At 32.1% G+C, this 18060-nt stretch overlaps 1 protein-coding gene across 1 annotated transcript in view; it reads left to right on the top strand.

Annotated features, from left to right (window-relative positions):
* The window catches only part of LOC126915404 (uncharacterized), a 129811-nt gene extending 112385 nt beyond the window's left edge, over window positions 1-17426 (top strand). The window contains exon 4 of the mRNA XM_050720060.1: window positions 5626-17426. Coding sequence (XP_050576017.1) covers window positions 5626-5897 — 272 coding nt within the window. The 3' untranslated portion in view covers window positions 5898-17426. The remainder of the gene's footprint in view (window positions 1-5625) is intronic.
* The last annotated feature ends 634 nt before the right edge of the window (window positions 17427-18060 follow it).

The raw sequence follows: 18060 nt of genomic DNA, 5'->3' as shown, positions 1-18060 counted from the left end.
TCTTATATAGTTAAAATGATTTTATAGAGTGATAAGGAATTTAAGTATATTCCAGCGAAATTAATTACATCTGAAATTAACGTTTCTTTTCAAGCCACCTGAAAGCCAAATTTTTTTAGGCTGTGGGAACAAAGAATTTATTGTTAATAATACAAACACACTTTTTCTGATATTTTTATAAAGATGCAAGATCACTAATTGGTCGAAGTCTCATTAACATCAATTATATTTGTCGGTTAGTTGGTTAATAACGATTTACTATGGTAATACACCGAGCATGAAAGAGACAAATATAATAATACGGAGAATTTCAAATTTATATAATTTTCGTGTATTTTTAATATAGGTACACGTAAATAAATAATATGTTTTAGAGAGTAATTTTGAAAAACGAAACCAATTATTTTTACATAGTAGCGCTAACAGAAAGTAAAGCACAATTAATACATATCAATTAATACATAATACATAAATTAATACATAAAGCACAATTAAACGTAAATCGCTGGTTTTATGGATCTAATACGTTAACTTCAAGTATTACCTGCTGTTATTATATATGTGTATTTTATAACGATTTAATTGCATTGTACAAACAGACGTATAGTATTTTCAAAATAAAATATCATATCGTAAAATATAATTCCATTGAGTAATTAGGCCACATTTTTCTGCAGTTGAATACTCTCAAATAGGATCTATTATCTATCATGTAAGTTGAATTCAAGTAATTAGGCTACATATCTGTGGTAGAATTATGACGTTTTCAACACGACATTTCGACTCATTATACTGCATAGTTAATTTCATCGAGTAATACATTAATAACGAGCGTAGGGATAATATTTTCAACAGAATATTTAATTATATATTTAATTATGTATTCTCAACAGGATATGTAATTCCATTGACTAATTGGATTACACCTACAGTAAAAATGTGACATTTTCAAAAGAACATATCACGGTAACATGATTTCATCAAATAATTCAAATGTACATATTTTTTAACCAAAATGTAATATTTGTAGCAAAATATTGATTTAAGATTTTACCATTCACTTATTACGAATTTATTATACAATACTATAGTTTGTAATTAAAATATTAATGAATATTCGTAAGGTGGTAAATCAAGGAAATATGTTTCATGATTATTTCTTTATTTGAATATCTTTCATATTGGACACACCTAATTGAGAAATGCTAATTTAATAAAATGAAATGAAAGGAAATGATACGAAGAAAAACAATTTTTAATACATTCTCCTTTTAAATTTTGCAAATTCGTACCTCGCATCTCGTCGTGCAGCTCGTTCTATTGCAGCTCTGAATTCCGTAACTTTTGAACTTTAGAACCACCAAGTTTATGCTTGCAAACTTGCGAACTGAATAGACTCAATCATACTAAATACTAACACGCCTTTGCAAAATTTCAAGCGTTTGTTAACTAGTATTTATGTTCGTTGCAAATGCTAAAATAACGATTCAAACTTGTGTAGTATACTAGACAGTTACAGTTACAGTATACCAAACATTGTTCTCAAATCTCACATAGGAAAATAAGAAACGAATGAAGTTATTTAAAATATACAGTTATTTAGATATTTTGTCTTTTTCATTTTATTGTTTCTGAGGTGGATAGATCGTGATAAGTGCTAAAGAATCATTCGAGTATGGTTAACAATATATATATTAACAAGTAGCTGTTTGCGTTTCGCGGTTATAAGTTAGACTTCTAGGCGATACGTTACGATAGTGATTCAAATTCGGATGATGATTACTCAACTATAGACTTTCGGCTAACGACTATGGACTATCGACTGCTGACTGGAGACTATGTACTGACGACTCGAGACTCGACTGCAGAGGAAAACTATGATGAGGTGTGTCTAAAGATACGAGATCACCGAATTCGTCAAGGAAAATCTTCGTTAGGAAAGTGAGGGAAATGGACGTTGCTTTTAATTGGTTGATCTCTAGGTCGGCGGTTGAGGAAAGATGCTAACCGCCCTCGAGAGAAAGTTGCTAACGGGAAGTTTCGTACCTGAGAAAAACCAAATTTCACGTATCTTTCTATAATAAATAATAACTTTAGGAAATGCTAAAAAAAGGACTATTTGCTCATTTGATGAACCTTCGTCAGGTAGAAAATGTATTATAGAAATATTTCAATTTCTAGCAGTCATCTTGTCCGAAGAATAGCGTCTTTGTGTAGCGCACCACGGGACAGAAACCGTTAGAAAGTTTACTGCCGAGTGCCACTACATTTCTTCTAACCATTTCATATCAATAGATATAGTATACTGATTAATAAATGAATAAAAATAAGATATTCTAAAATTATGTCCCTCTATTTAACGCTCGTACTTGAAACAGATCCAACTTTTATTAAAAGTTCTATTAATATTTTACTTTCAGAAAAAGTTTCCAACGATATTAAACGTTTATCATGATCGTCCTCTGAGATTATATTATTAAATCTCCTACACAAACATGTAGGAAAAGCGAAGTGGTTCTAATGAAATATTCACGTTCTTCTATTTATTGAAATTTTAATCAAATATTCCGAATGCTTTGTTACTGAAATAATGGAATTCGCGTATAAACTCGTTTTATTTATTCTATAGTTAGCAATGAGATTTATACAAGACAGTGCCGAGGTAATAAGAAGCAGTTTGGAAAGAACTTTCTCTTCTTCAGAGATTTTATGACAAAATCATATTACTGTGTGCTATCCATTCAGAGTAATCAAGATAACGACGTTTAACATCGTGGTCGGAATAGAAGCGATAGCTGTTCTTTGACTTAGCTAAAAGGAATATCCTAAGTATAGAACGTTAAATACAATTATCGTCACGAATTTATACAATCTCGCAACGGAAATGTTTAATAAAGTTCTTTAAACAAAAAATTAATTTTATTATAAGTACGCTGCAAATGTGTATAAACATATCTGAGATTAAAATACGTTTGCATATATATAAAAATTGCGTGAGTTTTACAGAATATAGTTTCATTAAAATTCCCTCGAAAAATATAATTCCAAATAAAAAAAGAATAAAAATTAGCTGAATTTTCTCTGATTTTTACAAAAATTTTTACAAAACCAATTCGTGAACATTCTCAACAGCTTATTAAAAGTAATTACCATATTTAGGTCGACTGAAATTTTTTTCAACATTTTCAGTTTTCAATAAAATTGATCATTTTTCCTCAATTGCTTTTAACGAGTTATTAGAAATCCATGTACGTATAAGTGAATAGAAAATTCTACTAGAACAGTCATTTTGAAAGAAATTGTTCCCTTGTTTACTTCTCTACTTACTTTTAATTACATTCTCCTTAAATGAAACGTTAAGAGCGAAAGTAGACTATGCCACGTTTTTTCTGAATTGTGAGTTTATTAATTTATTCCAGTAAGCTATATTAATCGTAGAAAAGTGGCAAAATTTATTTTTTCCAAATCATAATATGACGAATCATAATTAATTGTTACGCTGACTATTTTGTACTTGTCTATCTATTTTTAAAAATTATTTATAAATTATTATTACGAAAAAGAAGTATATAATTACATAGCGAACGTTATTCGATATTCTTGTACTCGAATGTTTCTTGTCACATACGTTTAAGTGCAGATCGATTGAACGCAATAACAAGAATCTCCATAACATTTGCATGAACGATAAAGTTGACCGATGAAATTCACATGCATCGATATTATCAACACGAGGCCATACTCGTAAACTTAGCAACAGATAAAACGGTTGCTTCGGAATTAAATTGTCAAAGTACGTTGCATAGAGTATTAATTACACAGTATAAACGCGAAATATATTGACGTGTAGCCTGAAATTTATAGTACAAATTTTGATCGAATTTTCGTTACACTAAACTAATTACATTCCAGCCTACGAAAATTACCGCAACATAAACCAGTAAAGCTCATTTTCATCGTCAAAGTTCCGTTAAATTAACAAATCTAAATTTTATGTTGTATTGAAAATATGTACATCACATCAACGTGTATAATCAAATAATGCATTTTAAAAATGGAATGGTTTATATTTGAAAATTTTATTGAGAAGATTTATAAATTGTTATAGATATTTGAAATATAGAATATATAAGTATATAAAGATATAAGAAAAGTAATTTAAATTTATAATTTAAATTTAACTTAGACATTATCTTCTCAATTCATTTAAATACCAAAGAAGTTTCTTTACGTGTATCATACGTGCAACGTGTTTACAGTGGACGATCTCAATATTTGTCAGACGCTCAGTAACTTGTATTCCTTCGTATAAATATAAAATGTATAGAAATAACAAATAAAATCTCTGATTAACAAATACAACTTTTAAATGAAATCTCTATAAAATGAACAAATAAAATAGTTAAATTGATATTTTATCACCGTTATTTATGTAACGAGTATGTCATATTCTAATTCTAAATTATACCTCAATCTTTCGAATTTTGTACTTTTTGAATTAAATATTCATCGTTCACATTGTAAATTCAGTAATACTTGTCCCTAAGAAGCTATTTATATTAATAATAACATAAGATATGGAGTAAAACAGAAACTAGGAATATTACTTAGTAACAACTTTTAAAATTAAAATCACGAGCAACGGAAAATATAAGAAATAAATATCCACCGTATAAAATAATTATATCGCTATTATTGCCATTACATCAATATTATTCGTACTTATAAAAATTTAACGCTATAACTATCAGAATAGTCGAACTGACCAATCCATAATTTTTTATAAAGATCGTATATATATATCGCGGTACATTTTTAGAAATTTTTAATAATCATTCGTAAAGTAAATAGATGAAGACTTGTCTATCAGCTTATTTGTGTTTTCTTCATACTCCTGCTATTTTAATGTCCGTAATTCGTTGTAAAACGTTACACTTTAGTATAGAATTAGTCTAGTTCCAGTCCGATACTTTTAGTGCTGATATTTCTAACAAAAAATAATGATAAAACTTATTACACTTTTTATCAAATCCTACAGTTTCCTTTAAAGATTTTTTTATGAAAATTGTATAGCATAATTACCAAATTACGAATCGATCAACGTTCATCAAGAAGAGTTTCGTTCTGGTTGATATTCGTAACGATTCCCCTCTTCTTCTTCGAAAATTAAACACCTACATTTCTCGAAGATTGTAATGAGTTACAAGCGAGTAGCTAACTTACAATTAGTTTAATAATCCTCAACGTTAAACGGTGAAACGATCCTATAAAATACCATCATATCGAAAACTCGATGACCTCCAGGCATTATCCTCGCGTTATGTATAGCTTTCCTTTAACTGCATTTTGAGTCGCTTGGTACAAAGTTTACATTTTAATCGTCAGTAGTTCCAACGTTAAACAGTCAAACTACCTCATAAAATATCATCGTAACAAATATCCAATGATCATCCTTTGAATCCTAACGATCATTATGTACCCTTCCGTATTCCTCTCGTTCTTGATCCATTTCGTACAAGTTTCACACTTTAGTGATGGAAAAAAAAAATAGAAAAATACTAACTTTAAATGGTAAAACGATCGCGTAAAGTGTGGTAATTACTAACAAAACTCAATGTTTTTTAGGTATCATACTAGCCGGTGTTAGATGCTACGTGTTGCACTGTGTGCCATTACCAAGCGAGTCACCCGTGGCAACTCCACTTCCGCCTCCAGCTAACGATCAAGCTGGACTTCCACGAGGCACGCTGGATCTGCTGGTGGGCCATCAGAATCAACCAGAAACCGACGCGTTGATGCACACCGATCACCATCATGAACACCATTCCCATCATCATCACCACGGCAACAATAAGAAGAAGCGTAGCTCCCAAGGCTCTCACTCTGACGAAGCCTAATGATCGACGTCAGAGAAACCGGCTAATTAATTGGATCCGGTTAGTCGATGATGAAAGTACATCCGCTGATAGAGAGAAACTCCTCAGGCGTTCCAGACTTAAATTAGAAAGAGAAAGGAGAAAAGAATGGTGAAGATAAGGAGAGGGAGAATGAGGAGAGAAATTGGAAAACGTATAAATCGAAGCTTTTGAAAGGAAAGTAAAACGGAGAATAACCGTTGAAGATAGTCTATCGGACATCGTGTACATTATACTCGATTCTTTTATCTTTTGTAACTTTCTATATATATATAATTATATATATATATAATTATATAATATAAATATATATATATATTATCGACATGTAATGCGTAACGTGTACTCAGCTTGAATCGTCGCTGAAGAAAGTGCACTTTTCTATCCTGTATGCTGGGTGTTCGAGCTTTATCCGATCCACGATATCACTTCATTGGCCGTTGGTATTTTACCTTTACGTGAACGAAATATAAACTGTTTGGAATGTTATGCTATGTTTCGTAGCGAACCATTCTTTCGGTTACTTCTGGATGCAAACTGCGAAACGTTGAAGAATTCCACGTAGAGATAAGGGAATAGGACGGGGTAACTTTGTTATCGCACTTTCTCTGGTCAAAGTCAGTCGACACAAATCCTTGAGATATTGCGAACAAGTCTTTATCTTTTTATGTGTACTTGAAGCCAGGAACATTTTGTTTAAAATTGCTATTTTGTTCATTCGTGCTCGAAATCGTAGAAAGAAGAACACTATGAATATCTATGTAAGATTCTTCTATTTTATTTTATGGTTTACGTACGTGTCAGGAGCTTCTATTTAACTCTGTTGCGACAATCAAGTTGTTTCTTATCTTTTTTTCAATCTGTTTCTCATTAGTTAGTTATTACTTATTAAATTTATGGAAGATAAGAATCTTTGTACGTTAAAACGTTCTGGTTTTAATTTTGCGCTAAAACGCGTCCTAAAATTCCAGGAGTTTCTTTATTTATTGAAACGGGACCGAGATTGACATACAGAAATTCGAAAATCGTAGAGCAACTGAAATTTTGTCGAGATATTTCTCTAAGTTGTTGTTATTGCACTGGAAGATGCTTAACATCGTCTAAGTGGATTTAACGTGAACGTAAGTGGATTTGAGACTTTCTTCGGGTTTCTGACAAGTAATCAACAGTTATGGTTCTTCTACGATGGCGGGGATAAATTGAAATACAAAGCGAACAGAAAAAGAGAAATTGCCAAACCGAACACCCTGCATTCAATCAAACACAGTTCGTTATCACTCTGAAAGACTAATTCCTTCTTCTCGAAAACCAAAGAAAGCTCTGTACAAAAAAAGAAAAAAAATAACAAACGTATATACATAGAATAGATGCATTATATATACATATATATTTCTCATGCGACTAAATCGGAACGTTCTACGCACGAGCATAATGAGACAGAGGATAACAACCAACTATGAATTATTGAAGACGCGCAAAGAAGAAGGAGAATCTCGAGAAATATTGGAATATCGTTAAAAGAGGAAGGACGTTTCGTTCAAAGAAGAAAGAGGAAACGGGTAAAATTTGAATGAAAGAAATCTAATGAATTTAACAAATCATCCGAGTAATGCTCTTAAATCTGATAGGAAATATTAGGAAAAGTTGTTAAGTATAATTTTTACGTGCCAATCTAAAAGTGACAACTTCTACGTAGATGATTCAGTTGCATTTGTAGCAGCACGAAATGATTGTATCGTACCCTCTCGAGTATTCTCTTTTTGTAACGCTATGTTCCTCGGTAGCTTGGCATATGTGTTAATTATTATACATAACGCGCGCATGTGTGTGTGTGCAAATGAAAATTCTAGGATAAGTGTCGATATTAGAAGGTGTTTTAGAAATCTAAAAGAATTGGCCTAGCGTCGGTAGTTTTACGGATATTTAGATATTTTACTGGCAGACATTTTTTGGATTTTAAAGATCATCGCCTTGAATTTTCATTGAATTTTAATTGTTTAAGGTATTTATATTATTTGACAAACATATCTAGTCTGTTAGATCTGTGCGTAATGTACTAAATGGCCCATAATATCTTGCACGAGTTATTAATATCGTACACTTGAATATTTTAAAGTCAATATTTTAAAGTCTCGATAAATTATTATCGCACCCTAGGGAAAGCTAATAATTTACGGCGGAATATCAGTCGTTATCGAACAAATGAAATTCATTCGTATGGTACAAGTAAAATTTGTCTGTTAAGAAGTCTATTCCAGAAAATGACTTATTACTATGTTAGATATTTGTTGTTTTAAGCCAAGAAAACTTTTGTATGATATTTTACACAGTCGTGATATATGGACCATTCTGTATGTCGCAGAACTAGGGCACCTGTTTATTAGGAAATGCTTTTATTCTACCACACCATAATTCATCTGAAACTTATGGCGCATTTTATAGGGAAAGAAGTAAAGAAAGTGAAATTTGAAAGGGATTTTGGCCAAAAAGAATTCTATTTGAGCTTATCTCGGTAATCATTCAACATTTTCTACTTTCCGATGTTGAATAATTTTGATACCACGAAGTCGAAGGAACTTCAGAGAAGAATTTATTATACGAAATAAATTATTGAAAGTAAAAGCAGTACACATGAAGCAGTACGTAAAAACTTCGAATAAAAATATGAAAATGTCCTTTCTTCCCAAAATATGATATGCTTGATTATTTTAAGAAATTATTAAAAAATGTACAAAAGAAATATTTCAAGAACCTTAGATTTCTTCGTGTTTACTTATAATTTACAAATTCTGCTAGCTACTTGTAAATAAACTTGATTATTTTTTAATAACAATTTTCTTCCAATAAATACAAAGATATTCGTTTCTAACAAATGAAGTTCCTTCGTGGTATCATTCACGATTTCAACTGTGGGAATACAGTTTAAAGTTCACGATATGATTCTACCTCTGTCTTGAATTTCGTCTTTCGTGAGAAACTTCTGTCTCGACCAATCGCGTATGTGGTAGGTAGGCCTATTAAAACATACTGTGGTCGTTCCGTGAACAACAAAAATTTAAAGAATAAAGTGGTACTTAGAATGTTCGTAGCACGTTGGTATTTCATAGAAACTGTTAGATTGATTTTTATATGTATATCGTTACCTTTATCGATAAATTTCTGTCACGACCAATTAGACGTTTACAATAACTATTCTACATTCAGAGAAATTCGATCGTATGATTTCTATATTTCGATACACGACAGAAGTATAGTTACGTGATATAAGGTAACGTATATTGATACGATAATTGAGCGATTGAACATTTGATTTCCTCGGTGAATTTCACCTCAAAAGAACTTTTTTCATTGTTTCACACCTTAAACAGGTGTTCGGATAATGTGTCAGGAATAGACTGCGGATGTTTATGCATTTATAAAAAATTTAAAGTGCACAAGTATACAAAATATATATATATATCTACTCTCCGAAGATCTAATGTTTGAACGGTTACATTATCTGAATTGGTCAGAAAGTTTTTGTCTATTTCAAACAATATAAAAATTTCTCTTCAGTTTTGGTACAGGCGGTGAAGAAATGATAAAATTTATAGAACGTTGAATTTACGAGATGTTGATCTTAAAGAAGAAGAAGTTATTAAATCTTAAAGAAGTTATTAAACAGAAAACGGGTACGGCGAGACTATCGCTATAATTGTATGATACAGTAATTTCAATTTAACCAGACATGACGTCGGCTCTAATTGATGAAAAATGTTGTCAATGACGTTTCTAAACCCGACGCTGAGAATTCTTTTTCAGCATGAGGAATGCAGCGAGAATGGAAACGAAGGTGTCTAAATCTATGACATTAAGACAAAGACTTACTGTTACATAATTTGAAGTAGAAACAGAATTCAATACAACTTTGTTGAACGTGTTAAAAACTTTATAGATACGATTTAAAAAGCAGACATGGTATTCGTAGATAAATAAAAGATATCACATTTGTTGTGAACTAAAATAGTACAAGTGTGACAAACTTTACAATGCGAGAAAAGGTGCTTCTAAATATTAAAACATATTAGTATACATACTCATAAGAGAAATGAATGGCAACAATCTTGAAACGAGTACTGGTTTACGCAAAGATTCGATTTTATCTCGTTTTTGGAAACATACGCTTGTACGACTTTCCCATTAAGTCCTTCGTTTGTGTTCATAAAATTTACATGAACGTATAAATCTTCATAAATATCCACAGTTTAATCGTGAAACATAATCGAATAAAACTGGAAATCGCGTGCCTGTTCATAGACGAAAAGTGGCAACACATTGGTAAAAGAAGAAAAATAGAGCTAGAAATTGCAACTTTTTTAGACACGACGTGTATGTTAACGATTCATCCGCGTCATTCTCGAAGAGCCTTGCACGTGAACTGGCGTTGCGTACCGATTCGAGAACAAAAGAGGGATATAAAAAGGAAGGAACGACACGGGGATGAAGAAACGATGACAAAAATTACGGAACGTCGCTATGAGCTATTTACAACACCTTGTCGATAAATGTAACTCAGCACCTGCACCCGACTTCGATGTTATTTTTTCGAGGGAAAATTTTCTGTGCGGGAGAGGAAATCGTAGCGAGTAATTTTTCCGATGATCTTACGACGCAACGTAAAACATGCGATCTAGATGTGTCTTTCGAGTAACAAATATTTAAATTATCTATTTACACTGCAATATTTATACTTAAAAACAGTTATAAATTCTTCTGTGCCGGTGTGTCGAGAAGACTTTTTCGTAGGAATTTACTTTTTACGAATATTCTATGCGAAGAGAAAACGAATAGAAGCGAACCACAGCGATCTTTTAAAGTCGACTTACGCAGAAACTTCAACTTTTTAGAATTCTATTGATTATAGCGTTGTATTTTAAACAGCTATCTAGATTTACACCTTTGAAACACGATGAAAACTGCGAACAGATATAAATAACGTTGACTATAACGATTTTTATTGTCATCTCCTTTTATAATTCTGTACATTGATTTCAAGTGCAGCGCGATGTACTCCACTTGATACAACCCCCTATTGTATATATTTACAATGTTTAACTTGTCACTAAGCGGCATGTTTTATTTCAAACGGAGAGATGTTTTATCAAATTTTAATTACCCCATCCAAGGCGATGTAAAAATTGGAAAAAAAGAACGTTAAGAAATTGTTCCTCTAGAATTAAAATATCGTACTATATCTAATTTTTCGCATACTCTCGTAGACAGCCAGTTTACTTGTTAATTGATGTCACAGTCTTCTATAATAAAAACTCTTCTCGAGGCACAGGCGTGCACGTTCGACTACCGTTCGGGTCCACTTAAAGTTATTACAAAAACGTTACACCGATATATGTATATGAGAACAGTTGTAAGTTATTTTACAAAACGTTAGGCACTAGGTGAACGAGGAAGAAATTCCACAAGTATAATCTCCAAGTTTCAGTTCTCACTCACCTAGTGCTAGTGATATATAATAATATAGTATAATATAAAATATAACATAATATAACATAACATAACATAACATAATATAACATAACATAATATAATATAATATAACGTAATATAACATAAAATAATATAATACATTATAACATAATACATATGCATAAAGAAAACAAAAAAGTATATATACATACTCTTAATATAATAATAGCGATACACGTACGAATCATCTCTGAACTAACTAAAGTATCTGTACGTAACTGTAAGCCGCTAAGCTTAAGTACAGCGACATACGAGTATGTATAACAAGCTCGACAACCTTCCGTTTAATGCGATCTGTGTAAATAGTTTCGTAAATTAATTTAAGCTCGCTGATAGACACACCGTACAACTGGGATTTTTCTATGCGCGCGCGCTATCTTTCAACTTTTTTACTGTGTTTTGCGCTCTTTTTAAGGTTTGATAATGCTCTGTCGAATCGTCGTTCGCGAATCGAGAGGCGAAGATATCGTTAAAACGCGTCTTTTTCACATTGTTTGTCGACGATTCTTCCAGTGAATCATCGTGTATGGGGTATTTCGGTTAATTTCTATACTTGAGATGATTCCAATTGCTATTAACGACGGCGTGAGAAAATAATCATAATGATAGTTGGTTCTATACGAAGAAGATTGTACAAGGATATATTATATATATTGTATAATATACAGGAATACATTTTCGCCTTCGTTAATTTGATCGAATAAGAGAATATATTTTGACGAAGGAAATACTGAGTTTAATTAGAGAATGAAATTATTTAATTATTAATTTTACAGGCTGAAAGTGCGAGAAAGTAAGAATGTTAGAAGTATTTGTCTTTTGAGAAATTGAATGTTGCCACGTGCTCGAAGAATGAAACTAATAAATTTACAGAAATCCAGCCGATATATTTTCACTTCTCGCATATAAAATAAAGAAAGAAAGTAGCAACTGAAGCAGAAATTATCCTTGCAAAATTACAATCATAAAATAAAATAACTCGTGTCAAAAGTATGTTTTTTGCATCGTCAGTAGCAAACGAATTAACGCGTTCAATGCGACGCAACAAAAGCGAAATGGGTGCCTGGTGGCGGAAATCGATTTTTCTATAACACATGTCCACTTACCCAGACGTCTTCATCCGCAAGACGATGGAAAGTTCCGACGACACGCACGTTCATGTCTTCCGCATTGAATGTGTTAGATGAAATACCCTGTATACGAGTCCATTGCATTTGAATCGATCCTCGATCCCTACGATCGATCATGTACGAATTACGCTTACTTGCAGTTCGTTGCTTTCCTGCGCTGATTTCGCCAATTAGTTACACAAACAAAGGGCAATTTTGATATTTTCAGTCGACAGTTGCGACAATTGCTGTCACTACGCCAAACTATTTTATAATCGTGAACATTGAACATTTTTAAGGTTTCTAAACGATATTACGCTTACGATTGATTGATTGCTTTGCTGTGATGCTTTGTGGAAGCTTGTTTGTTCCTCACACAGAATGTTTCATCGCTAGAAGGTTTCTGCCTTCTACGAAGCGTTTCTATTTTTTATTATGTATGTTTTTATTGTGCGTCCAAAATTAATTAATCGTTCGTGATCATGTTTCTTAATCCGAGTGCAGATAATGTAACATGATCGTTTTTGAATACGCTAGATGTTAGACGAAAATTCTGTGCTTTTAATTTTACGTTCTTTGTACATAAATCGTGATTTTGAAAATTGAGATATTTCGCACAACCGAAGTGCACTTTCTTTTTTGACTATTTTGATTCACTGATTCTTCGGTTATTCGTTTGTTCTAACATTGGTTTTGAATCTTAAATCTCTTTTAAAGCATTTCTAATATTATTTACATACTGTTACATAACTTTATCAACATTTTTATTCAACTACAACACAGAAACAATGCAGTTAAACATGCATATTATTGAATTATATCGTAATCAGAATACATTATTTTAAAAAATCGTATATCGATGCTGTAGATAAGCTGGAAAACGATGCTATAGAAATATCAATTAAAAGCACAGAATTTTTGTTACCTGTAAGAGTTGACACTTCATAAGAGAAAATAATATAGAAGAAAAATTTACGTCTTGTTTTCTATACATCCTTGCGTGGTTAATTGATTTTGGACAGAAAATGTCGATTTTTAACCCTTAACGACAGATGCTCGTATTTTTGCTATTATCACAAACATGTTTTCTCGTAGATTAATGATCTTATTTTTAAAATCACCATGTTTTAAAAGCTTTGAATAATTATTTATTTATTTGTAAAAATCTTTTACAATTAAAGTATATAAATACTTGCAAGTATTTAAATAAATACAGCTTCTGAAATTCTCCACCAATTTGTGATAATGAAATAAACACTCAGATTCTCCTCGAGCATGTGTTTGTAATTAAGGGTTAATCATCTGCTGTATCTCACTAACCAAGATTAATATCGTTATGCTCTACGAGTTCATTTATTTCGAATCTCTGCTATATTAAGCGATATCTAACACCACGATACTTATACAAAAGCTATTATAATATTTCGTTACTGTTACGTAACATTTTCATCCTTCGTGTTTTCGTTTTAGTTATATTAATAGCACCGTTGGTCCGAACTAGAAGCTAAGAAGCTACGTTTAATTTACGGGTTATCGTAATCTCTAGGAATAACTGCGTTAACGTTCTTTCAGATAGTACGAAAAAAAGAATAAGAAAAAAAAACCAAAAAAAAAAGATGGATTTAGCGTAACACATTGCGACAAATATAACGGAGCCTACATACGGAATATCTTGGACACTGTTGAGCTACTTCCAACAGACTATAATTAAGCAAACGTGAAAGCAATAAGAATATCGTGTCGTAACATTTCTAACTGTGACTATCATCGGCTATCTTGATTTTTTAGTTTTCGAAACGTTAAATACAGTGAAACCCTCGTATTATAAAACTGTACATAGCAACGAGCACAATATATGCACATACGATTGAATTTAATTTATTAATCAGTCGCAGTCGTGCATAAAATAATCGATAACGAGACAAATCAACCGAAATATATTAATAATAATTATACGAGCCTCTCACAAGCCAGACTAATGAAACAATTCTACCTTTTCACGATTTCATAATTTTATTACATACGTATACGATTAATATTCAATTGTCAAGAGATAAATAGATTTCAGTCATGTTCTTAAAAATATAAACTTGCATAAAAAGTAACAATCTAATAATAACGATAACATCAATGCGACATAACGCTATTAATAATGTATTGTTAAAAGAATCATCTGCTTTGGACGATCCTCAAATGCTATTCGGTGTTCCGCAATGGGTTTCTCTAATATTATGAATCCTTGATGATGGAATTTAGGAATTTTCTACCTAATATCATGAGATCTTGGTGAAACGCGAATACGGGAATTTTACTGTATTTGCGTGCAGAAGAAGAAATGCTTTTTCTTTCTTTAACGTATCGTCCAAGATACTCCAAGATCTTTATCATTGTACTCTAATTACCCTAAAAAGTCGACGACGATAGGAAATCGGGAGTAAAACACGTTCGCCATGCAAAACGTTCAAAAAACTCCATTTCTCATGAGATTATGTGATCTTCTAGCTTCTAAAAAAAAGTCTGTTATATTTTATGTATATACACATTCGCCTCGGGTCTCTGTCGGGTGATCATTCTCCGTGTCTTTTAAGAAAATGCGATGGACAAACATGGCACACTCAACGAACTCGTGAGAGATCTGGCTACGATTGCACGCGAATTTTGTTTAACTTCGTTCGTTAAAATGGGACTTCTATAATGAACAAGTATGAGTCCCCTCGAAGATCGATGTTTAAACGAATCACGACCAATTGCAAGTTGAAAATCTTTCAGCTGAGAGAGTGTGAAAGAGAAAAAGAGAATGAGAGAAAGAGATAGATAAACGACGAGAGGTGAACTTTTCAAATTTACCTGAGATATACACATATACATATATCTATATATGTATGTATAATTTATTATCGCTAGGAAGTATCCAAACGCTTTGATTAATCTATAATAACGGTTCATGACTGCTGTTGCATAATATAATAGTAATACGATTAATGATTGATTACCGGCTAAAAGCGATATTTATATCTTTTATTATATTTATTTTTCTACGCAGTCAGACAATTTTGATTATTCGTTTAAAAAATTTACCATTAACGTATTGAAATTATTCGTCGACATACACCTCGGTTTTAATTATCATTGCTCGAATTAATTACGATAGTCTTTCTATGTGTATATATTTCATCTATATTCTATATATATATTGGAAAGTAGAAGCTCTTTAATGATTATAAAAACTCTAAAAATACAGAACTCTCTATATAACGAAACTGTTCCATAACGAATGACAAGTTCTTGTTCTCATATTAATTTTGAACGGTTAATTTTATCACGCAATGGTAATAATGAAAACACAAACTCATCTCTGCTCCTTTCATTTATAATCTTGTAATTAAATTACATTCTGACGAAGGCAAACAAGTGTTCAGGATACTTCTGAGCGATGTTAACATATGCATATGTGTAATGTATATACATTAATATGCACATATATGAATATGTTAATATATATGCAACAATATACATATAAATATGTGTGTATATATACATATATATATATACAAGAATAATATATATATATACGCTACTTCTTCGGTATAATATTTATTGTACGTTTACACACAAAGCCATACGCACGTATCGCATGAAAGTTAGGTTCGTGCAGGTTACGATTATCGTGGAATCTTCTTATCGCACATTCAGCTCGATAATTACCTGGTAACATAACGGGACTTCGCATGCATGAACGACATGATCATTTTTCTTGTCGCATCCGAGCTCGTCGTAACTTCGTGCGTGAAGTTTCGTGACAGTACTCAGAAGCCGCTAGGGCCTTTGATTCCTTTCCGATTGTACGATCATGCACGAAATAACGTGGACATAACGAGGCTGTGACGATGTTACGATAGCTATCGATTATAATTTCAAAATCTCCGGATAAGATTATTTTAAAAATGGTATCTCGACGATTGACTTTTTAAACAATTTTTCACATTTCCTTGGAATCGATGTTTCTCGTTTCTCGTTTTCTAAGTAGAAGCAAAAAGTAAAGTTTTCCCAACTAAAATGAGAATTAATTGAATTACTTGATACTTCGTTAACAACAAAGGGAATGAAAATATTTTATTAATATAACAAAGGTAATTCAAAATTGTCACAAGTCAAGAAGATGCTACAAGCATCGATTTCGGAAAACTTTTTAACTTTCTTTTTAACTTCGTCTTTGTGCTTTTACTTAATTCTGTAAAAAAGACGAAGAAATAAGAAAGAGGGGAACGATAGTTCGTATTATCGAATAGTTTAGATGAACAATGACTGTTTACATGCAAACACGAGGAATTGAGAAAATTTTTTAAATAATGCGAAGAGATTAACTCACAGCGACAATATTAATATTGAAACAGATTTCTCCACAAAAGTCTAGACTTCAGGTTGATCTAAAAATATTGCAATATCGTTCACGTTATTTCGCGCGATCCTTAGTTCGAAAGCAAGTGTCAGAGGGAACTGTTTATTTCAAAGATGCGGGCGTTGATAAATCAAAAGGACTGTACGGTTTTATGCAGATCATTACAGATTGTCATTCATTCGATAGTTTCGTTGAAAGCTCTAGCTCTAGGGAGGCGAGCGTTTGTCTCCTAAGGTACGTGATAATGATTTTTGGAAAGACTGAATTATTTCTTAACTTTATGAGAACATGAACACGGAATTACGACGAAACTTGAGGTTTGCACGGAAATGTGTCGCAATTATTACGCATGGAGGGCCTCAAGTACTGTAACCTTGTATGTGATTCTACAGTAAAGAAAAAAAATCGTAAATAACAGAAAAAAAAAGAACTCTACTGCTATTGTAACTTTCAGAGTTTAATAAACCGTTTTCACTAACAGAGGGGCAATTCCAATTACGACAACCTATCTGTGAAATAAAATACGATGAAAATTACCTTTTCGCAGTTATACCGTTTCCGCAAATCGACTTTTCCACCAATCACATTTTTACCGATAATAGGTCATTTTAATTTCAAGGGAAAATCTTCCCTGTACTTGTATTACTACATTCGTTGTTTCAATTAAAAGTATCTCTCAATTTCAGCTTATTACGATGTATCTACGGTGAAACTTTATTAAGAGATACTTGGCAACAGGTAAAAATAAATTAAAATCAAATCGATATAAATAGATAATAACAACAATACGGAAAACGAATTTTATATTTATAATAATTATCTACGTTTATCGTTTTACTGAACCAATTGATTTTACAATTGTTGCCAATATATACACTGAATCGTTTAATTTGCAGGTGTGCGGGTACACGTGTGCCAAGATTGAGACGGGTGGAAAGAAGTTTTGGGCGGGATCGGGCTGATCTCGATATACCCATATCACTGAGGCTTTTGAAAGTTTTCAGATCCCGAAACTCGATTCGGATGTTGGCAATATAAACAGAAGGAACGGGCGATCTAATTTCATATTAGCTCGACAGAAGTCAAACGAGATTGACCAGAGACACGTGTGCCA

The sequence above is a fragment of the Bombus affinis genome, chromosome 1 (genome assembly GCF_024516045.1).
Source record: "Bombus affinis isolate iyBomAffi1 chromosome 1, iyBomAffi1.2, whole genome shotgun sequence".
Taxonomy (NCBI): domain Eukaryota; kingdom Metazoa; phylum Arthropoda; class Insecta; order Hymenoptera; family Apidae; genus Bombus; species Bombus affinis.
The sequence above is the reverse complement of the archived record's forward strand: the minus strand, read 5'-3'. Positions and strand labels throughout refer to the sequence as shown.